Source organism: Podarcis gaigeae, assembly GCF_964106915.1.
Source record: "Podarcis gaigeae genome assembly, chromosome: 13".
Classification (NCBI taxonomy): Eukaryota; Metazoa; Chordata; class Lepidosauria; order Squamata; family Lacertidae; genus Podarcis; species Podarcis gaigeae.
Window position 1 is genome coordinate 7,465,588 of NC_139689.1, and position 23,581 is coordinate 7,489,168.

A 23,581-nucleotide genomic window follows, 5' to 3' on the forward strand; every position below is an offset into this window, starting at 1 on the left:
CTTGCTTTCGTTTCCTTCTCAGTGATCCCTTTTCCACAGCCTGCCAAACCTATTCCTCCTAGAGTCCACTGGAATGTAAGTATATGCAGAATGTACAGAAGACGAGCCTGGTGGATCAGGCCCACGGCCTATCAAATGCAGCATCCAACCATGTGGCTTTGGGACCTGAGGGCAAGAGCGCTCTCTCTTCTTCTGTCCAGCAACTGGCATTCAGAAGCAGCCCTGCCCCCAACTGCGGAGGCAGCAAGCAGCCACAGATGGCCTTATCCTCGCCTAATACACTTTTAAAAACCATCTCTGCCTCCTGTGGCAGTGAGTTCCATAGTTTAACTATCTACTGTGTGAAGGAGAACTTTACCTGTCCCTGAACCTTCTGACATTCCGCTCCACTGGGTTTCCACGAGAGTTTAGTGTTATATGAGAGAGGGAGAGAGAACCTTTTCTCGGTCACCTCTCACTCACCTTTTCTGTAAACCAAGTGCTCCTTCTCCTTGATGATTTTGGTTGCTCTTTTCTGAACCTCAAAAATCATAGAGTTGGAAGGGACCACAAGGCTCATCCAGTCCAGGCATAGGCAATCTCGGCCAGCCAGATGTTTTGGGACTACAACTCCCATGATCCATAGACAACAGGACACTAGTCCCGGTCAGGGATGATGGGTATTGTAGTCCCAAAACATTGGGTGGGCCAAGGCTGCCTCTGCCTGATCTGGTCCAAGCCCCTGCCACGCAGGAATCTTTCACAACGCAGGGCTCTTTATATTATCATCAGCCAAGGCTCGTGGCCTAAGTTGGTTTTGGAAGAGTGAAGGTTTGCTTTATTTCCTCTGAAAGCGAGGGCAGGGAACTGGCATGCCAGGACTACAAGAGAAGACCCCTAGCTGCCTCAGACCAAGGAGTCTGTTGTACTAATCCTGCATCTCATTGAGGGTTGCTTAGATGTTGCCAGGGAGCCAACAAATGAGGCAAATAAGGCAACAGCTCCCTCCTGGGTTGGGCTCCATTCTCGCAGCTCACACTTCCAGTATCTAGAAAAAGGATAGGGAACCCATGTCCCACCTGATGTTTTGAAACTACAACTCCCATCATTCCTGACCTTTAACCCGGGAGGAGTTTAACATCATCTGGAGGGTTCCTCCACCCCAAATTCAGAGGCTTATAACTCCTGCAGGTTCTGTTTGTCTACATTCCCATGTGTAAACTTTGCGGGAGAAAAAGTGAGCTTGAGTCGGGGAGAAAAATCTGGGAAGCACCAAACGTGGGAGGAGGAAGTTCCACATCCTTTTATTACCTACTCTCAGAAAACAGAGGAGTGGGGAGGCGGGAAGGGAAAGGAGGCTCTTTTCCCTGTGCAAAGTCTTTTGGTTTGGTGTTGCTCGCCGCTCAGCCTAACGTGTCCTCCCAGGGTCTCTTTCGTGGCGGCGGCGGCTTCGCAGGACCCGGCTGGTGCTGCTCCAAAGGGTTGTGGGAAAAGGTCTGGCGCAGCGGCCCTGAGTGGAAGAAATGCCCACGTTTCGTTAGTTTGTTTTCGCAAAGCGGGCAAGGAGACTTGTCAGCCCCCACCAGGGAACTGCGTCGAGAACAGAATAAACACAAGCAGAGCCGGGCTGAATAATCAGAACAACTGTCTACCCAGCCCATTCACACATCTGGGAATAGGGTCTGAAGGCGATGCCCCTCGCTGCTCACGTTCCCTAACAGGATACAGTAGCATCCTGAGTCTGAACCCGAAGGATGGACCAAAGCGGTGGGCAACTTGCCCTACCATCCCAAGCCAGAATGATTGACAGCATGGAATAACGGGAGCTGGGAGCCCACTCTGAGCTGGTGGGGCACAGATACCCCAGCCCCTGTCTTAGCTACTAGCCCACAATGCATCTTGTGGCAGTGAGTTCCATAAGTTAATCATGAACTACAAGTTCTTCTGGCTGTCTTGAAGCTACCACAAAGTCAGTTTCACTGGTTTCTCCCGAGTTTCTATTATTGTGTGAGAGAAACCTACTCTCCCCAACCCATAATTCCGCAAACCTTGATCACGCCTCCTTGCTCATATCTTGTTGCCATTTTGCTCAGCTGAAAAGCCACAAATACCGCAGGCTTTTCTAAGAGGGAAAGAGTTTCAGATGAAGCAGTAAGTCCCACTCCCCAAATGATTTCGGCTGCCCTTTCTGTACACTCCCTGCCCCACGGTTCCATGTTTTTAAGATGTGGGGGCCAGAATTACATTATGTAGGATCAGAAAGCCCACGTGTAATTTGTAAAACGTATTCTGATGGCAAAAAAGAGGTTCTTAGCACACCAGATTTCTTTTTCCTTTCCTTTCCTTTTCTTTCTGAGCTTCTAGCATTGATACAACCTCAGACAAAATGTACAGACACTTTCCTCATTTTTTTAGTTATAGATTGGCCTACTCATTCCACCACCCCTTTCAGTGTTTTTATTTTCCCACTGGGAGAATGTGCCCCTCGCCCCAGGAAATATTTTCACGGACGCCCATGCTAGCAGCACACAGAATGTTACCCTGGACCTGCCGCGAAGGCCCATTTTCTGCAGGGAATGGGGGGGGGGCCCGCGATCCTGGAACGGGCTGTCCCTTCCCCTTGCTCCACTTGGCAGGTCAATATTCAAATTATATGTCGCTTCCTCGTGTGGGAGGCCGACCTTCCCAGTTGCTAACACAACTGCAGAGGCCCGAGTGAAATAAATGTCGATTACATGAAGGTGAAGAACCACTAACTTATTAATAGGAGACGTATCAAAACAGTTGAGGACCTGCAGAAAGGGCCAGGAGGGCCGCCCTCAGGTAACTGCCTCTTCTCAAGCGATGAGATGACAGCAGAGAACTGGGAAAGGTGGTGATCTCTGATTTGCACATTGCAGAGCAAGTGGAAGGAACAACCCATCCCAGGATCCCCTCCTCCCTGCAGGAAAAGGATCGCACACAGGCCTGGCGGCTGTGGATGGGGGCAAGTGAGGGCGAGGGGGCGCAGGAGGCTTACCCTTAGCTGCTAAATTCAGGTGGTTTTTGATGCGCCGCTCTCTCTCTTCCAGCTGCTGAGCCATCTGTGCATTTTTCCAGCCTGGAAAAAGGGGGGCATGTGGAGACACAAGTGAGTTAACCCTGTAGGAGCTGGAGGCCTTTGAGAAGCCCTTATCCTCTCCCTCGCACCACAGCAGCCTTCGGCCACCCTTCTCCTCCCAAGTCAGCTTTCTTTTTCTTTTTCTTTTTCTGTTTTTAAGTGAAAATAAAAAGTGGAAAAAGGGTATACTACATCATTACAAGAGCTATCAATTACACTTCTCTATATACTTATCTAAGGGATGAGGTGGCGCTGTGGGTTAAACCACAGAGCCTAGGATTTGCCGATCAGAAGGTCGGCGGTTCGAATCCCCGCGACGGGGTGAGCTCCCGTTGCTCGGTCCCTGCTCCTGCCAACCCAGCAGTTCAAAAGCACGTCAAAGTGCAAGTAGATAAACAGATACCACTCCGGCAGGAAGGTAAATGGTGTTTCCTTGCACTGCTCTAGGTTCGCCAGAAGCGGCTTAGTCATGCTGGCCACATGACCCGGAACCTGTACGTCGGCTCCCTCGGCCAATAAAGCAAGATGAGCGCCGCAACCCCAGAGTCTGTCACAACTGGACCTAATGGTCAGGGGTCCCCTCTACCTTTACCTTTTCTAGTATACAGTCTTTACCTTTTCTAGTATACAGTCGTGCCTTGGAAGTCAAATGGACTCCGTTCCAGAAATCCATTCGACTTCCAAAATGTTCGGAAGCCAAAGCGCGGCTTCTGATTGCCTGCAGGAAGTTCCTGCAGCCAATCGGAAGCTGCGGAAGCCCTGTCAGAAAACAGCCCTGTCAGCCTTCCAAAAATAGTTTTCAAACTGAAACAGTTATTTCGGGTTTGCAGCGTTTGGAAGCCAAAATGTTCAAGAACTAAGCTGTTCGAAAAGCAAGGTACGACTGTATAGGTATTAAAAGTTAAAAAAGGTAAAGGTACCCCTGCCCGTACAGGCCAGTCTTGCCAGACTCTAGGGTTGTGCCCTCATCTCACTCTATAGGCCGGGATCCAGCGCCGTCCGCAGACACTTCCGGGTCACGTGGCCAGCGTGACAAGCTGCGTCTGGCAAGCCAGCGCAGCACACGGGACGCCATTTACCTTCCCGCTGGTAAGCGGTCCCTATTTATCTACTTGCACCCGGGGGTGCTTTCGAACTGCTAGGTTGGCAGGCGCTGGGACCGAACGATGGGAGCGCACCCCGCCACGGGGATTCGAACCGCCGACCATGCGATCGGCAAGTCCTAGGCGCTGAGGTTTTACCCACAGCGCCACCCGCGTCCCCCGCGTCTAGGTATTATTATCATCCAAATACATATATGTTTATTTTTAACCTACTACCATTTATGTTTCACAGTTTTCAAACTCTGTATGTAGTTCAAAAAAACATTTTCCTCTGAAAATTTTAATTTTTCCAGCAGTCATATTGATATAACCTGCTCCTTTCTCCCCAAACCTAATAACCGTAGGACATTGTAAAAATGTGCATTTTAAAAAACACCACGATCCTTACAGCATCTCAAACAACGTGCTGCCTTAATCACCTTTCTTGAAGTTCTTTATGAAGCCTCCCTGAGCAGGCAGGAGGCTGGGGTCGTGTTGGACCCGCTCGGGGATGCCAAGCCGGGCGCGAACTGCGGGCAACCTCAGAAAGGCCACTTGCACCAGCGAGAAGAGGTTGGATGTCAGCCAGTAGGTGAAAACGGCCTGCAGGGAGGGAAAGAGAGAGCATCAAAAACCCCTTTCCTTGGCCCACCCTGTTGCAACAGGACAGCTGCCCTGTGGCATGAGAGGGGCTGGAGAATTGGGGGTCAGCGGGGAGGAGGAAGTGGGAACAGCAGCCCCACAGGAAAAGGCGTTTTGGGTTCCCCTACCGGTGATAAAATGGGACGCAGGTGGCGCTGTGGGTTAAAGCCTCAGCGCCTAGGACTTGCCGATCGAAAGGTCGGCGGTTCGAATCCCTGCGGCGGGGTGCGCTCCCACTGCTCGGTCCCAGCGCCTGCCAACCTAGCAGTTCGAAAGCACCTCCGGGTGCAAGTAGATAAATAGGGACCGCTTACCAGCGGGAAGGTAAACGGTGTTTCCGTGTGCGGCTCTGGCTCGCCAGAGCAGCGATGTCACGCTGGCCACGTGACCCGGAAGTGTCTCCGGACAGCGCTGGCCCCTGGCCTCTTAAGTGAGATGGGCGCACAACCCCAGAGTCTGTCAAGACTGGCCCGTACGGGCAGGGGTACCTTTACCTTTACCGGTGATAAAAGTTCAGGAAAGCCCCCTTTGTACTTGCCCACAGCTCCCCTCTGCCCAAGCAAACATAGCCGGTGGCAAAGAATGATGGGAGTTGTAGTTCGGCAACAACTGGAGGGCAGAATACTCCCTGCAGCGCGGGCAGAGGAACAGATCCAGCTGAGCCCGCGAAATGGAAGCTTTATTTACACTTTTATGTTTCTTTTGGACTGTGTAGGCTAAATTGCAGGTTTCTGAATCGAACGGGGGCCAAGGCCGAGACAAAGGAATGTAGGTTTGTGCAGGGCAAGTCAGAACTGGCCTCGATATGTTTCGTAGGAAATACGCAAAAGCAATCGCAATCTGCCTGCGGTGGCATCTCACCGTCGGGAAGGAGATCGTGAGAGGCAGGATAGCGAGCGGCATCACCCGGAAAACGGTTTTCATAAGGTGGAGGTTCGGGTTCGACACTCCGGATTCTGCTCCTAGCTGCAGAGAAGGTGGACACTGTTAACACTCCCGTACCATTTTCCCCATTTTTCACTGCGTTGTCCTCTCCTACATGAGGTTTTCTGCCAAGCAGGAATTTTGAAATTGTGGGGGTAGGAAAAATTTCGAGTGATGGACAGGATCCAGAGGTTGCCACAGCCTCGCGCCCTTGGCAGTGGATCCCACCCAGCCAACATCTGGCTTTAGGAGGTTGACTACAGCCTGAATATGTAGGCCCCACCCCCCAATTGATTTTGGGATACAGCAAATTCCGAACGTTCAGCTTTCTCCTTACGATCTCCTTTGGGTGGGACAATTTCGGAGCTTTAGGGACAGACCAGAGAAACACTGATCTATTCTCTTCTCACACTAGTGTCAGGAAGCCAGGCTCAGAGTGGCTAACAACAGTAAAAATAACACAGTTTACATTGGCAAGCCGTTTCCCCACAGGTTCTTGCATGAAGGAGCAGACTATAAGCTAAGGAATAATAAAAATAATATGCTGGCTAACTTTTCTGGGAAGCTGGCAACAGCTGTGGTTGTCCTCTCTGGGTGGTGATGCCGGGCCTGCCAGCAGGGCCCTCATTGCAGTTACTATCTTGTAAACAACTGAAAATGGTCTTTGTTGCTACCTGTGTCTAATACAGACCCATAATATTAGGGGCACCAAACCAATTCACACATCTGGTCCTGTCTAAGCACTGTTTCAGAGCTCATGAGGCCTCTGGCCTCTTTATTTCCTATTTGTTCTGTGATATGCAGACATCTCAAATTTCTTCATTGATCCACTAATTCAGTTGCCTTCCCCACACCTTCTGCCCCCACAGCATAGGGGCTAGTACCCACAAACCTCTCTTAATCCCCCTGTCATTGCCTCTTGCAGGATCCAATGCCTAACTAGGCACTGTGTGGAAAAAACACTTTCCTTTGTTTAATAATAATAATAATAATAATAATAATAATAATAATAATTCATTTATATCCTGCCCATCTGACTGGGTTGCCTAAGCCACTGTGGGCAGCTTCCAAGACATAAAAACATAATAAAACATCAAACAGTAACAGTAGCAATCTGATCCAATATAAAAGTCACGATAACTTTAAAATAAACCACTTATATCAAACAAAGCAACATTCAACAATCCCTAACAGTAAACAGCAAAATTAAACATCAGCAAATAATACTCAAATAGTTCAACCACAATAAAGAATTACCAATCTATAATCAATAAAAACAACAGCAAATCACAACGCATAAAATACCACAAAACCACACAAAAGGATCAGATTGAGAAACAACGAAGCACAACTTGTAAAGCAATTTTTTAAAAAAATATATCCCTGAATGCCTCATAGTCTGGGAAAGGCTGGGTGGGGCAAGGCAGGTGGAAAAGCCATTGCCTGATGAGGAACAGAAAGTCTCTCTCCCCTCACAGTTCTTCCTCTGGAGCAGCTCTCTTAGGGAGGCTTCCAGAAATGGAGGTTCAACTGTTCAGCTTTGTTGGGTATGCATGAATTCATACGTTATGGAGAGGGAGAAGAAGGGTCTCCCTAACTTACTTCCTCTACACCAGTGGTGGAGAACCTTATCGGCTCCATAGGCCAGATTCTTAACCCAGATTGGCCACGTGAGGCAAATCTGACAGCAATGTGATGTTACATGTGGACAGGCAGCTGCCTCTAGTCAAATTCCATTGCATCCATGAATGCAGTAACAAAAGGACCTCTGGAGGGACCCAAAGACTTACCTCCAAGATGGCCCACATGGTGACGGTCACTGTCAGGGGCAAGACATAGTAGGGATCGGCAGCCGTGAGATCTGAGAACCACCACAGACCCCCCGTTTGAAGGCTGGGCACAGGGAGCTCCGCCATTTTGCGCAGGGCAATGAAGAACGAGATGAAAATGGGTGCCTGAGAGAGAGAGAGAGAGAGAGAGAGAAAGAAAGAAAGAAAGAAAGAAAGAAAGAAAGGGAGAGAGGATGAGTGTGAGAAGGGGAGGAGGCAGAACTGGGAGTAATATTCATATACCACACACACAATTTAAATATTTATATTTATTGACGCTTTCATGGTCCCCGCCCCCCATAATTTCTATTTGCGTCGCACGAATCGCTCCAGGGCACCCCGGTGTAAAAAGTGGCAAATAAATACAGTGAGAGATAAATAAACGAACGACACAGATGTGAAATTTGGGGTGGGAAGCTTCTTTCAACTGACTTTCGTATCTGGGAGCTTGCATTAATTGCTGTGGCTTGCCCTGAAGTCTACAGGCAAAGGGCAGGATGTAAAAATAGAACAAAAACAAGCCGGCCTAGCAGTGGGGCAGAGACTCACTTGGACCAAGGGAACAAGAAATCCTCGTAACGGGTTGACATCATGGGTTTTCTGGTAGAGGTTCAGGTCCGTATAAGCTTTGGCAACTGTGGGAGAAAAGCGGAATGATTTGCGGGGAAGGCAAAGGAGATTATCGCCCACAATCTCCTTCTACAAGCCCCTTGCCCTCCCCTACAGATCAGGTCTCACCTGCTAACATAATGTGGGCAACCCTATTCCTTGAGAGCTCCCCTCTCTTGCCTCCCCAGTTCTGTCTCCTCCTATCACCCCAAGCACCACCTCCTCGATTCATTCAACGTGGTCCCTTCCAATGTGGTTTGTTTGCAGCCCCAGCTGTGTCCCTTTTCCACCGAACCCTGCACTTTGCCTCATACGCCGGCCAACTCACACTCAAATTTGTTCCCCGAGCGCTTGGCCTCGTTCATGCGGGTGGTCAGCTCTGAAATCTGCGGCATGTGGTTGTTGAGCTTCACTGCCTCCCTCTGGCCCTTCACGATGAGCGGGAAAACCATGCAACGGGCCACAATCGTCCCTGAGGAGTTTGGTGGGGAGAGAGGAGGACACCCGTTACTCTCAAGTGCAATGGCTGCGACGTTACCCACAATGTAATGCCAGAAATCACTACCTTACCCAGAATGCACCTGGGTACTTCTGTTTGGAGGCTTGTGCAAAAAGGGTAGGCAGGCGAACTTCTCCTGCAGAGGCTGAAGGCATCATTTACCCAGAAGGCAGTACAGTTATACCTCGGGTTACAGATGCTTCAGGTTGCGATTTTTCGGGTTATGGACCCGTCGAAACACGGAAGTACCGGAACGGGTTACTTCTGGGTTTCGGGGGTCGCGCATGTGCAGAAGCGCTAAATCAGGCTTTGCGCATGAGCGCCGAATCACAACCCATGCGTGCGCAGATGCGCCGCTGCAGTTTGCGAACGTGCATCCCACATGGATGACATTTGCCACCCGAGCGTCCACTGCAGTGGTGATCGTTAGGTTACTAGCCTGTCTTATGAAACCCAGAGGTTTTCTACGTGACATCTCTCCAAGCAAGCTAGAGGACACATTCCAGTCAAGCCAAAGAAGGAGAGAAAATGTGAAGGAGGGCAGGTGAGGGTGTGCGGGCTTTGGGGAAGGAGTCCTGAGGGGTGCAGAGAGAAGTCTGGAAAGCTGAATTTGGCCCCAGTGCCCAAAGTTCAGCTGCGGTCTCCATCTCAGAGAACAGGTTGTACCTTTCCTGCTGTGTTCCTTCTCCGTGGGGCCGAGTCACCGCGGTGAAAGAGCCGAGGATGCTGGCTTAGCACTGCATCCCGCTATTTGTCTATCCAGCCCAATACGGTGGAACCTCGGCTTGTGAATGCCTTGGGAGCCAGGACGTTCTGACTCCCGAACGATCGAAAACTGGAAGTGATTGTTCTGGTTTACGAACGTTCTTTGGAAGCTGAACATCCGGCGTGGCTTCTGATTGGCTGCAGGAAGCTCCACCTTGGTTCCAGAACTGTTTCGGGAGTTGAACGGACTCCCAGAACGGATTAAGTTTGGGAACCGAGGTCCCACTGTAATGCTCGCTTTGGCTGAAGCAGCCCCCCAGGATCTTTGGCAGAGATGCTTCTCTCTCATCAGCACCAGTGACCTCGTTGTTTTAATAAGAGATGCTCTAAGCTAGGGAACTGAGCTTGAGGTACAAAGTTCGTGTTTGGGGTGTGTGTATCACCTCATGTCTCTCTCTGGGCTGTGCACAATTTTTGGCAAGAGCACATAACCCGCCAAGTGCTAAGCTCACTCTACTGCCAAGCTCTGGCCCCTCCCGGCAGCAGCATGCCCCAAGCCACGGAGCCAAAGTGCCCACTCTGATGACGCTCTCTGCCAGCCCAAAGGTACATCTAAATCTCCACCCACTTCCCAAACACAGCAGACCCTTTCACCTGCCACGATGGCTCCCCACCATGGCAGCCCTATATCCACATGGAGGGACTCCAAGAAGCTCTGGATCAGACCCACCGGGGTGTGGGAGCCCAGGCCCAGCTCTGCAAAACTCTGCTCTTGGACAGCCTGGGCAAGGTCCCCTGCAGAGAGAGCGCCCTCTAGTGGCGGGGAGGATACAGGCTGAAGAACCTGAAGAAGGAAGAGGCAGGAAAGTAAGTTAGCACTGATTAATCTGAACGCTCTCAGCCCCCAACTGCTAGGTTCTCTTCGCTACCTTCATCTGCAACCCTCCACCGTCACCTTTCAAATTTCACAGCCATGCTGCTCTTACCTGTGTGCCAGCAGCAGCTGCTGTGCTTTGACATCTGTTTGTTGGCCTGAACAGGAGAACATGGCAGCCGTTTTGAGGACGCGGGTGAGGGGCAAAAGGAGATTTAACTCTGAGCAACGCGAATGGGACGGACGTTCTGTGGATCTGGAAGGCAAGTTTTGAGAATCTGCATCCTGACAATTGCACTTGCTAGGAAGATGACTACTTCTGTGATATACAGGAACGTGTGCAGAACAAATTCCTCAGATTTGTTATCAGCGCTGCCTGATTCTGTTTTTTTTTTGTGGGGGAACCACTTTAAATTTACAGGGAATCAAAATTCAGTTGTAAAACCATTTTTTCTCTTTTGTAAGTTTTAGGGAGCAGGATATAATCATAGTTCGAAGTTAAAAAATTATTTTGGGTTGGGTGGAGGGTGGGGCAACTTTGGGCAACCAGTCTCTCATTCTAACCTACTTCACAGGGTTGTTGAGAATAAACTGGGGAACATGGGAGAAGCAAGTATGTCACTGTGTGCATTTAATATGTATATTTATATACATACATTAATAATCTATTAATTCTGGACATAGTTCAGAAAGCAATAATACACAATAGGGCAGAAAGGGTGAATCATATTTTGATGGACAGCAGATGTAAATAATATACATAATATAGATAGACCTACCCAGGTGCTTACGAAGTTGAAGCACTTTTAATTCCTCCCCCAAGCATTTTAACTTTTGTATATTTTATAGCACAGTTGTACATTTGTAGGACAGATCCTGAAGCTGAGACTCCAATACTTTGGCCACCTCACGGGAAGAGAAGACTCCCTGGAAAAGACCCTGAAGTTGGGAAAGATTGAGGGCCCAAGGAGAAGGGGATGACAGAGGAGAAGATGGCTGGACAGTGTTCTTAAAGCTACCAGCATGAGTCTGACCAAACTGCGGGAGGCAGCGGAAGACAGGAGTGCCTGGCGTGCTCTGGTCCAGGGGGTCACGAAGAGTCGGACACGACTAAACAACTAAACAACAACAACAAATGGGACTTTTTTAAAGGATCTTTCCAAGACTGGCAAGGGCAGAGCTGAGCTTCTGGCAAGTGTAAAAGCCCTTCTAGCATTTCTGGATACAAGAAAAAAGAGATATGCTGCCCGTGCAGCTATATGTCTCTTGATTACTACAATTTTGTAATCGGGGCACCTTAAGCCCAGACTTAGAAGGGCTTGAGGGGCAAAACCCAGTTTCTGAAGAGTGTTCAGGACTGCTGTCTGCCAGCCTGACTGGAACTGGTCGCAAAGGATCAGTGGAGCTATACCACGGGGGAGTAGTTTCAGTGACAGCCATTTAAAGATTGATGTTAAACTGATGTGAGTATATTCACCGAGATCTCTCCAAGCTGCCCCAAAGGCTTTTGACACACTGGCCTCTCTCTCAACCTTGGGTCTCCACGGGTTGTGGGACTACAATTCCCAACATCCCTGACTACTGGTCGTGCTCGCTAGGGGTGATGGGAGTTGTAGTCCACCAACATCCAGGGACCCAAAGAAGGCCTCATCCCCCCAAAAAAAGAAAAGGTCTCCCGGGTTTCTTCAACAGCTGCGCCGCAGGACGCTCCCCCTCCAAGGAAACTGCACCAAGCTGCTAGTCCCTGGGGTTCCGGCCCGCAAGGTCATGACCCCGAGGCCAGGGCAGCGCCGCATAGGCGTAGCGCCCGCTTCCCTGCATCACCCACCTGCCTACGGAGGCTCCCCGCGAGGGGCATCTTCCCCGGGAGCCCAGACCGGCTCCACGCTCTCCCGAGCGCCGCTGCGGAAGCCGCCATCGCTCCTCGGCCCCACCCCCAGTCGCGTCACGCGCAGCCCTCGCGAGGACTGAGGGGTTGGACGCGTGACGCCCGCGCAAGGTTGCCATCTTTGTTAAGGGCAAACAAAAACCCTTCGACTTAACGTAAAGGGTCGACATCTTGAGTGAGGGCAACTCTCCTCTCGATTTTTTTCGTTTCGGGTGCAGGCGCGATGGGGTGTGTGTGGGGGGGAAAGGCATGTAACCGCTGAAAGGGAGGCGCCAGTCGATTCTTTTCATGGCTATGTTAAAAAAAGGGGGGACTAGAGCAAAGTGGGCTGGGGCCATGTTTAAAAATAGCGATGCTGTTCTTCAATTTAGCAGTGGGAGAGAGGCGGGGTGGCTGATGCGGCCATGTTGGTTCCGGGCAATATAGAAAAAGCGGAAGCGCGGCCATGTTGGTTATGGGCGGTGTGGGGAAAGAGGAAGCGCGGCCATGTTGGTTATGGGCGGTATGGGAAGAGAGGAAGCGCGGCCATGTTGGTTATGGGCGATGTGGGAAAAGAGGAATCGCGGCCATGTTGGTTATGGGCGATGTGGGAAAAGAGGAAGCGCGGCCATGTTGGTTATGGGCGGTGTGGGAAAGAGGAAGTGCGGCCATGCTTACTTTGGGCAGTCATGTATCGCAGAGAACCCTTTTGGGAGAAAGTTTTAAAAAAAACAACAACTATCTTCGCTGATTGGTATAGAGCTTGGACAAGTTTAGCACGTGTTTAATTTTACTTCATTTTGACAATAATTCTATAACGCTTAATTTAAATACGCGCGCACACATTTAAGCAGTTTACGCAAAACAATATTCAATTCAAATACCAATAAAAAAGTTAAAAACAACTTGACGTCAAACTGATCAAAATAGAAATAAAACCTACAGTTTCAAAAGAAAAACATGTAATAAAACCTCATGTTAAATTTACGTTTTACAAAATCACACTGTTGTTATTATGATTATTATTCTCATCTCAATTTATTGCCCACTGTAATCCCAGGTACGATGATGATTTCACATGGATGCACTGGAGAAGACCTCATACTGTATTTGCTAATAGCATTATTTGTTAACAGCAGTGCTGAGCTGGAACAAATTCCATTGAGGAACCGGGTGCATTCATCAGAAAGGTCACAGGAGGGCAGCAGAGAGCAAGGTCTGGAGGAGTCTCTTTGCTCTTGACACTTTTATCCAGTTTTCTAAAACCTTGTTGTCCTATTCACATTCTGCAGAGATGGGAAAAGATGGACATAGAAAAACACCCCCTCTTTTAGACTTAGGGACCTGACATCCAAGTCCCGGGGGCCCCACAGCAGAATTAAAGCTGCCCCCTTTTCTTGTTCCCTTTAAAAACAATCTCACCCCCTTCTTCTTTAGTTAGATACACAACCCCCCCTTTCTTATTAATACATTATGAATCATTATGCATCCATTTTTTATTCACTTCTTACTCAGTTTTCATTATTATTATTATTACCCATTTATTCACTTAATCTTTTTTAAAATTCTCATTAAAGAATCTTATTTTACTTTACTTCTTTTTCTTTGCCCATTTCATCCCTATTTTATCTTTTAGATCTCACAACTTCAACATTTTGAATTTTTGAATTTTTTTTGCTTTTTTTTTTAGTATCTACTTCTCCATCCCCTCCTTCTCCCTTTTTTCCCTATTTACTTACTATTATGGTTTCCCCCCTTGTCTTTTCTGAATAAACAAACAAACAAACAAGAATACTAAACAGTATATTTATATGCATATAGGAGGGTGGGTTATTGGGTTGTTTTTATTTTTATTTTATATTTTATGGTTTTATATTTTGATTTTGTTCTGTGACAACTGCCCTGAGACCTCTGGGTATAGGGCGGTATATAAATTCAAATAATAATAATAATAATAATAATAATAATAATAATAATAATTTATTACCCCACCAATTTTCAAAAGGACTTTCCTCTCTTTCTTCTTCTCTCTTTTCTTTTTCTTTCCCTTTTCTTTTCTGTCTTCTCCTTTATCTCACACTCTAACTTGAATCACTACCACAACTTTTGATTTTTAAATATAATTACATTAGCCTTTAATTTTTTTTTAACTCTTATCTGTGAACTCCCAATCCCATCTCCCACCCTTAACTTGACTCCACCCCCTCTTGTGTGTGTATGGATGTGTGTGCACAAGTCAGTCTACCTGTAAAAAGCCTCCTACTGCCCTCATGTGGATTTAACTATTTACTACAAGTGTCTTAAAAAGCAGGTGGTGCTGTGGTCTAAACCACTGAGCCTAGGGCTTGCTGATTGGAAGGTCGGCGGTTCGAATCCCCGCAACGGGGTGAGCTCTTGTTGCTCGGTCCCTGCTCCTGCCCACCTAGCAGTTCGAAAGCACGTCAAAGGGCAAGTAGATAAATAGGTACCGCTCCGGCGGGAAGGTAAATGGTGTTTCCATGCGCTGTTCTGGTTCGCCAGAGGCGGCTTCTTCATGCTGGCCACATGACCAGGAAGCTGTGTGCCGGCTCCCTCGGCCAATAAAGCAAGATGAGCACCACAACCCCTGAGTCGTCTGTGACTGGACCTAACAGTCAGGGGTCCCTTTACCTTTACCTTTACAAGTGTCTTAACATCAAACCATGTTAATTTGCATCCCAGGTTGTTGCACTCAGGTACTGCTTGTGGGGCATTTGGTTGGCCACGTGGAGAACAGGTTGTTATACCAAATGAGCCACCATTTTCTTAAGTTCTCTTTCTCTATATTGAAGACTCATGGAATGATAGAATGATGGTGTTGGAAGGGACCCAGGGGTCATTGAGTCCAACCCCCCTGCTAAACAGACATCTCAGCTAAATTGCTGAAAAAAATTGTGGCAAATAGTTCTACTTTTTTGCTGGTTTTTTTTGCCAGTTCCAGGGACACAGGAAGGTGTGCTATAGCTTACCCACTGTAGCACAATTTAACTTCTTAAGAAAGGAACGAAATAGACTTTTCTATTTTTGTGCGTGATGTCCTTCAGAGAGAGGCCACACCTGCATATCAGAAGGGTACACCTCTGCTCTCAGTTTCCTATCTTGAACCAATATGCTTATGTCCCATTGTCAGGGAACTGCCATCAACTCAGAGGCAAGAGATGGAAGGGCAGTTGTGTTATAGGGAGCATTTGAAAATCTTGCGAAGCAGTTCTTCCTCCGGCGAGGAGGAAAGCCCCACCTCCAGTGGAGAAGAGGTGCAGGGACGAGGGGGTGCTAGGGAAAGCCTCAACACCGAGCCTGAGCAAACTGGAGCGGCGGGAAGTACGCCCCTGCCAGCGCCCATTCTGCACAGTAGGCTTCGGCGCAGGGAAGGGCGGAAAAGGTTGGGTGAAATATACTTGAGTATATATATATATATATACTCGAGTAGAGTGTGGATTTCATGCTCTTTATTCAGCTCATAGTAGTGAGGAATGAAAGTTTCCCCAAAATATCTGCTTTATATACATTATGGGCCTCACGTGATTGGCTAATTCTGGGATTCTCCTGTAGGCCAATCAGGTTGCGGATTCACTTCCACCTGGAGCTGGATTGGGTGGCTCCTGCGGACCAATCATACTGTTGCATTGTTCTAGGACCAATCAGACTGCTGCTTTTTGAATCCTATTCAACTCAGTACATAACATTGGGGGTGACGTGACTTTTATGCTGGGGGAGGTACAAAGACCAACCACTCCCAGATTCTGCTAGCGATTGAGCCAGACTGTAGCCTTATGAGGCTTTGCCCTCGGGTGGGAAAAATATTACGCCTGGGAAAGGGTAGTGGGAGTCAACAGACACTCAAGGAATAGTTTTGGAGAAAAGGCTTTTATTTCTACCATCCATGAACTGGTAGAAGGAGCAAGTGTGATAAGTCACAAAAAGCATGCACGAGTTCACAGTCATGTGGACAAGCATATATACCCCTTTCCAGTTCCCTCCTCCTTTCTCCTCCCTCAGGAGTCCTCTGAGCATGAACAGAAAGCTGTCTTGGGACTATTGGGACTCTTGGCACCCTTCCCAGGAAACGGGTTTCAGAGTGTTCAGATGTGTTTCAATCTCTTGTTCTGGCATGGTTCCTGGACAGAAAGCAAGTTGCAATGTGGTTCTTTAGCAAGGCCAGAAGGCATCAGAAAGGCCTGAGAAACAATACACTGTGTTCCCTACCTTTATTGCAATCTTTTTAGTTACAGCAAGCAGAATGTTTCTGATGCTTAGCTAATGCCTTTTAGCTGCTGAGAAAAATGATTTTGAAAAGCTCTGAGAAGCTTTGAGCCTGCTTTGGTGGGGGATGACTTTGGGCCTAGGTGAGGTCACCTGTCCTCACCTTCCTTCAAGACATGAATTTACGACGCTCTTCCCTGTAAATAGTTTGCACCAAGAATAAAGCCTGGAAAAGACAGGTCAGAGTCTTGCCTGCTTACTCTCAAGCAACCACACCAGCATCAGACACCCATGATATAGAAAGAAACATGGAATGGGCCTGGCTTAATTCATTAATTAATCTCAATTCATTAATTAACCCCCTTTTATAGATTACCGGTAGTTAAATGAATGGTGTTCACAGCAAATGCTGCTTTTAGTATCCTCAGATATGAACCAGACGCATCCTTGTATTAGTTTAGGTTTTGATAACAACTTTTACCCAGATACGGTTTTTATATTTGATGTTTGTTTATATTTGATGTAGTTTCATTTTGCTTTGATGGCAGTAGGCTATCCCGAATCAAAATTATAGCACAAGTTGATTTAGCCCATGATTTATCAAATGAATTTATGTTGTGGCCTGACGCAGATTGTGGCATTGGACTAAAGAGAGGCCCTCAAGGGGCTTGTGGGTGTTGATGGGAAACTGTGCTAGAGATAGATAAAGCAAAAGTCTTAAGTAATGTTACAGAAGCCTGTTTGCTCTTTTCATCATCAGACACTAAAAGGAGAGCTGAGTATGAGCATGTTGTATGGAGGGAAGATACTGTGAAGCATATGACAGGATATTGGACTTGAGCCCGGTGGAATGTGACCCAGATTCAAATATGAAACTGTCCAGTAGCTGTTCTAAGGATTACCATATTTTTTGCCCCATAGGACGCACCGCCCCATAGGACACACCTAGTTTTCTGGGGGGTGAAATAAAGAAAAAAAATTATTTTCCCCCCCAGGCGCGGGGCTGGCGTGGGGGAAGCCCGAGCTTCCCCCGACCCCAGCCCCCAGAACACGCTGCTGCCTGCAAGCCTTGCGAGCCCAGCGGGATCTCCCGCCGGGTGCGGGAGGCTTGTGGACACCTGCCCGAAGCACAGGGCGTCCTCCGGAGGGCGCCCCGTCCTTCGGGATGCAGGCTGCCGCCCCAAGCCTCGCGTGCCCAGCGGGACCTCCCCTGGGCCCGCAAGGCTTGTGGATAGCTTCCTGAAGCCTGGAGAGCGAGAGGGGTCGGTGCGCACCGATGCCTCTCGCTCTCCAGGCTTCATCGAAAGCCTGCATTCACCCCATAGGTGAATGCACTTCCCCTTCATTTTTGGAGGGGAAAAAGTGCGTCCTATAGGGCGAAAAATACGTACATGGGATGGCCACATATACAGTGGTACCTCAGGATGCGAACGGGATCCATTCCGGAGCCCCGTTCGCATTCTGAGCAGAACGCAACCCACATTTGCACGTGCACGGGTTGCGATTCGCTGCTACTGCGCATGATGTCATTTTGAGCGTCTGCGCATGCATGAGTGGCGAAACCTGGAAGTAGCCCGTTCCGTTACTTCCAGGTTGCCGTGGAACGCAACCTGAAGCATATTTAACCTGAGGTATGACTGTATACAGAACTCAGAATTCTGCAACCCCCAACTTGGATGCAACTGGTGGTTTATCATTTTTCTTTATTATTAAACTCAAATCCCACCTTTTCACCAAAGAGTTGAAGGTGGCACAGATATGCCCTCCAAGCCTCCTGATTTTCCAGGGACAGTCCTAGAATTATGAAAGCCACTCCAGTTTCTGATTTGATCCTGGAATGTCCCAATTTCTTCCCACCAGTGCCGAGTTCGGTGTGGAGGTTGAACCTGCACACGTCCCGAATGAGTGAGGGCGCATCGCGTTGCCTCTCCATGGCTTCTCATAGAGCGCAGGCAAGGAGGAGGAGAAACTGCCACCAGCAAGGCCCAGCCTCATGTGATGTGTTAGCTCTGAGGGGAGACAGAAGGCCGGGACACCCTGTGTGGGACGAAAGGGGGAGTGGAGCAGAGTGCATTGAGTATTGACTTTTTTTTAAAAAAAAATGTTTTGTGCATCCGCGTTTGACCTTGCTCTTTTCTTAATTTTATTTATTGGTGCATGTGTCTTTTTCTTGTTAAATCTACCACAAAGGATAAAATCACAATAGAAAAACACCAAATACATAAGCAAAATAAAAGTGAAAATAACCCTATAATCTGGCCAGAACACGTTTTAGAAGGGCATTGGATAGCAACCAACCAAAGATCAGGTTAAAGAGGAACATTTTTGCCTGGTGCCTTAATGTGTATAATGGAGGGCCATTAACAACACAAGAAAACTCCTTTCCCCTTGCCCTGAGGTGTGAACAGAGGCAGGGATTTCAGGTGATGGGGTGGGGTGTTTGAGGAGACAGGAAAAGGCAGTTTTTGAGCAAGGTTTGCTGGGAAGAAGCGGCAGGAGAGGAGCTGAGCTCCATCTTGGGCAGGTAGGCTGAAGGATGCCTGCGCTGCTGCCCCATGAAATGACCATGCTGTAAGATTTGCACTCCCACCATGCAGACTGAAGGTGTAAATAGGTGAATAAACCATAAGTTTAAATAAACCATGACCAAACTGTGGGAGGAAGTGGAAGACAGGAGTGCCTGGCGTGCTCTGGTCCACTGGGTCACGAAGAGTTGGAGACGACTAAACGACTAAACAACAACAACAATAGTCTTTACTGCATTTTCTATTCCTCCAAAGGGACACAGACCCTGTGTGAGTGCCAGGGACCCCATGGGCTCTTGCCCCCACTCGGCAAAGAGAAGGGCAGGCATTCAACTTTTGTAACAATATTTTAGGTCACACCATAGATTTGTATAACAGCATTACAATATTGGCTGTTTTATTTTCAGTTCTTTTCCTAATGTGGCTGCAGGGATCTGTTTTAAATGAAGGGGTTCCCAGCAACCAGTCTTCTTAACCCCAATCGGGTTCTTCAAGCTGCAATGCATGGAGTCAGGACACAGGATGTGGGCTTGTATACAGGGGTGCCATCTTGCCCGCAGGATTGTGGGTGCCCACAGCCGTAACATGGAGGTGCAACATAAAATGTGGCACCCTGCTTGTGGTTAACGCTTAGCTGGAATGAAATATTCAACGCAGCAATAGAGAAATTAAAATAATAATTTATTTGTCAGACAAATAAATGAGAGGCTCAGTGGTATATGGTTACCAAGCTCTGGCCTGGCCTCTTGCCATCCTGGCCAGCACTTATATTCCCTTAATCCAGCCCCCTTTGCTCCTCCTGTGGCTGCCTCTGTCCAATCAGCCTGGTTGAAATTCCTATTGGCTGTTTGGTAGAACCAATCACAAAAGATACACCCACAAAAGATACACCCACTTCCTTGCCCTTATAAGGGAGACAAAGAGCTATATATGTGACAAATAAGTAATAATATATCTTACATGGAATCTTAATTACCAGCTCACCTCTTGCCCTCCTTGCCCTATTGCCTTCTAAAACAAATGTTTAATCTTACATTTTTATGTTCAACAGATGTCAAGGATCTTGAGTTTCACATCAACATTGAAAGATTTCCTTCATTTAAGGTTTCTAAACAAATGCCTGACAACTATATATCAAGAGTGCTTGGATGGCGTCTTCTGTCTAGCAGGGGGGCTAGGCTGGTGGCTGACTTAATTTCAGGATAAATACAACTCTTACAACCATATGAAATAAGAATCTAGCATTCCTTAAATCCTTTGCATAATTACATTTAAGCCAATATTTAAGCTAATATATTTCATTCACTTATCATAGGTAGCCTTTTAAAAGAATAAAGCCTTTGTAAAGTAAAAAGGAACTCAGTAAAAAACAGCTTTAAAAGATTTCCCAAAAATGCTCTCTTTTCTTCTAGCCAAGCCAGTTGCCTTTTTCACTGCTCTTGGCCTTTCAACCTTAGAAAGAAGATCTGGCTCATTTTACTGGGAGGCACATTGGTATTATTTTACTATTTACCCTTGCCTTTAATTGTGTTTTCTCAGTCTGCAAGGGCAGCATATGTAATTCTCCCTTTTTATGACTTTGAGAATTGTTTTTCTACTATAAATCAATGGGGCCCCCTTGTCTTAGGAGAAAAACCTCTTGCCAAGGTTCTTTCTGCCTGGCATGAAACATTTGAAAATCTAAGCCCATTTAATTTAGGAACCTGATCAAGATATAAGCCAATATAAGTCTTGATTAAAAATGCTGTCTATATTCAGATGCCACATTCCCCCCTTTCAAGCTCAAGGACCTTCATCCCAAGTGTCCTTGATAGCTTGACCTTCATCATATTCCTGAGGTAAAGCTCTGTATAGGGCCATGATATGAGGTAGAGTTTCATTTGAAACCATCTTGCTAATTGTACTTCTAAAACATGAAATGATACATGGCATCATACATAAAACCATTACCACTACTGTCAAGAAAAATAAGCAAGACAATAGTATCCCTTTGAGTCCTGCGACATTAGGTAACCAATTGGTGAGCCATCCCATATCCCATCCTTCCCATGTTTGTACTGGGACATGTGCTATATTCTCCATCTTTGTGGCCAACACACGGATTGCCTCACCATTATCTGAAATGTTAAAGCAACAGGCATTCCCTGTCAAGTTCAAGACTCCACATAGGCCTCCCTGCCTGGCAAGTACATAATCCATTCCCATTTTCAGCTGCAAAATGGCGGCTCTACTTTCATCCAACTGTTGTGCAATAAGTCTCAAACTCTGGGCCGTTGCATTGGTTACAAGTTCCACTACTGCTTGCAATCGAATTATTCTGTTTAGATTATAAATAGGATCCCGTGCCCCTTGTATGAGCTCACCAGGATTCCAGGAGGCAGGATCATAATAGGCTATAATGCGCTCTGGCGGCCAATCATCAGTACCGCTCCAACTTTGGGTACTTCCTCCTGCTATATGAGAAATATCAGCATTCCTTCGTGTTCGCCTGGCCGAACTAGTGGGCATAATCCACATTGGTGGTAATACCCAACCCAAGAAACAAGTCCCACTCCATTTGGAAGGGAGTTTCTTGTATGCCCATTCTCCACATATCCACCACAACCATCGGGTCTGAGGTTTTTGGTACGTGGAGTACAGAAGGCGAAATACCAAAAGAGGTAGAGAGTTCACAGTGCAGTATGTTAGATTGCCTTTTTCTGTCACAGTTATGTTCCATACCACTTTCCATGCATGAATAAAAGGAGGTGCACAGGGCAAGGTATTCCGAGTTCGATAGGTAGTACCGTGTGCCCAGGTATGACTATTCTTAATATAATCCCAAGTATAGTGACAATGAGAAGAGCCTATCATGGGAGAATCAGCTGCATCTGATGATTTATGTACACAGAATTCCCCTTGTACAGGTATAACTCGTAATGGTTTAGTTGAGTTCCATCCGGGGAAATTCTGTATTTCTGTTTGGTGTGGCATTTCGCTTACCATACCAATGGCATCTAATGGTATCGGTAATAAGGGCATACCTCCCTCTGAATCATCTGGCCCAAGAGAGCAAACAAGGCAATTGGTCCTATTTGCAACATTGGCTACCATTTCAGCTAAACCTACCCACATATTGTGGTCATGGCTGAATCCATATTTAGCCAATTTGGTCAGATTCAAGGACCCTTCCCCTTCCCAAGGGATCAGGATTAATAATAAAATCATGTTGATGTCTAGTATATGCATTCCTTCCACAAAAGATTACCTTATTGTGATAGCAAATAATTATTAGCCCCAATATAATTCCCCCAGTGACAGAAATGGGGAACCACCAAGACCAAAACATATATCCCGAGGATCCCCAATGAGTAATATCTCTGATAATTGTTCCACAAGGGGGCAGTCAATCAATTGTATTAGAGAATCTTTCCGTTCACAGTCGCTGGTTCAGACGCTCCTCAAGCTTCAGGCGTGCGCAGGTCAGCCAGCTTCCAGGTTGTGGCTGCAGCAGGCCGGTCGTCAAATGTTGCCCGTGACCTAGCCCGTTCCCGATAGGGCTAGATACAGGGGTTTTTGGAGAGAGTTAGTTTTAAAGGATTAGAGGGGTCACCTTTGCACGTCCAACTGCCTTCGGACTTCTTCAAACGAGAGTGATGAATCCAGGGGGTCACCTCAGCTACCTTCACCGCTGTTGGAGTAGAGAGCAAGACGGTGTAAGGTCCACGCCACTTTGGTGCAAGTGGATCACGTTTCCACTCTTTCACCCATACGCTATTGCCAGCCTGGAACTGATGAATCGGCTCGGCAATGCTGCACGGCGTGCGTTCGAGGGCCCACCTGTTAAGAGAAACAAAAACACGGGAGAGAGATTGCACTTGTCCCTGTGTCACATGATCTCCTATTTGTTTAAGGTCAGCTGGAATATCCTGAACAAAGGAGGGCGGTCTCCCATACAGGAGCTCAAAAGGTGACAACTTAAGTCTTTTTGTGGGTGCACACCGAACACGAAACAGTGTTATGGGTAACACATCTACCCATCCCAATCCCGTTTCCTGGGTTAATTTTGCCAATTGGGTTTTCAGAGTCCGATTCATTCTTTCAGTTTTCCCTGAACTCTGAGGCCTATATGCTGCATGCAGTCTCCATTTTACTTGTAGGACTCGACATACATCTTGTACTACTTGATCAATGAACGCTGGCCCATTATCACTTCCAATGCATCTAGGTAATCCAAACCTTGGGATCAATTCAGTGAGGAGTCTCTTAGTTACCTCTCGTGCCTTTTCAGTTCGGGTGGGAAAAGCTTCAACCCATCCGGTAAGAGTATCTACAAACACAAGGAGATACTTGAATCCCTTAGAAGGGACCAGCTCTGTGAAGTCCACAATTAGACTTTCCATGGGGACATATCCCACATGTTGGATTCCAGGAGGTTGTACCGGTCCCTGCCTGGGATTGTTTTTAGCACAAAGAACACATTTCTGTGAAATGCAAGTTGCTAATTGTGATAGATTAATAATATACAACTTCCGACTGAGACTCTCTCTGGTTGCAGTACCGCCAAGGTGAGTAGATTCATGATAATTTCTTACAATTGTGCCTGCTAGATGATGAGGTACATAAATCCTATTGTCCGGCAGGATCATCCAACCGTCCTTCACAACCGCTCCTTCCTGTTCAGCCCACTTCCTCTCTTCTGGGGTATAGTGAGGTTTAACATCTTCTGGAACTACCTCTGGTATG

The 23,581-nt window shown here is 47.4% G+C and overlaps 2 protein-coding genes across 3 annotated transcripts in view; both read right to left on the reverse strand.

Moving 5' to 3' along the window:
• Positions 1–23,581, reverse strand: part of MRPL52 (mitochondrial ribosomal protein L52) — a 179,880-nt gene that overhangs the window by 23,825 nt on the left and 132,474 nt on the right. The gene's annotated exons all lie outside the window — the stretch shown is intronic.
• On the reverse strand, positions 1,268–12,207 carry OXA1L (OXA1L mitochondrial inner membrane insertase). Of its 2 annotated transcripts, none has more exons than XR_014557108.1 (10): positions 12,072–12,200; positions 10,356–10,499; positions 10,024–10,213; positions 8,494–8,637; positions 8,106–8,191; positions 7,518–7,682; positions 5,298–5,769; positions 4,602–4,927; positions 2,999–3,079; positions 1,268–1,489 (listed from the first exon to the last, which is right to left on the reverse strand). XR_014557108.1 is itself a non-coding variant. In XM_083706901.1 (10 exons), the coding sequence occupies exons 1-10, from the start codon at positions 12,159–12,161 to the stop codon at positions 1,383–1,385; spliced, it is 1,275 nt and encodes a 424-aa protein (XP_083563027.1). In that variant the 5' UTR covers positions 12,162–12,207; the 3' UTR covers positions 1,268–1,382. The 2 variants fall into 2 exon arrangements, 1 of the variants encoding a protein (XP_083563027.1); XM_083706901.1 differs by having other exon boundaries at positions 4,602–4,764; positions 5,665–5,769; positions 12,072–12,207.

Bases quoted from the DNA above. Each gene is read 5' to 3' on its own strand.
- OXA1L (XM_083706901.1), bottom strand. From the start codon at position 12,161: ATGGCGGCTTCCGCAGCGGCGCTCGGGAGAGCGTGGAGCCGGTCTGGG. The intron at 8,638-10,023 runs GTGAAAGGGTCT...CAAACTCCTCAG, and splicing joins GTGGGGAGCCATCGTGGCAG to GGACGATTGTGGCCCGTTGC. The intron at 8,192-8,493 runs GTGAGTTGGCCG...TTTCTCCCACAG, and splicing joins CTCGGGGAACAAATTTGAGT to TTGCCAAAGCTTATACGGAC.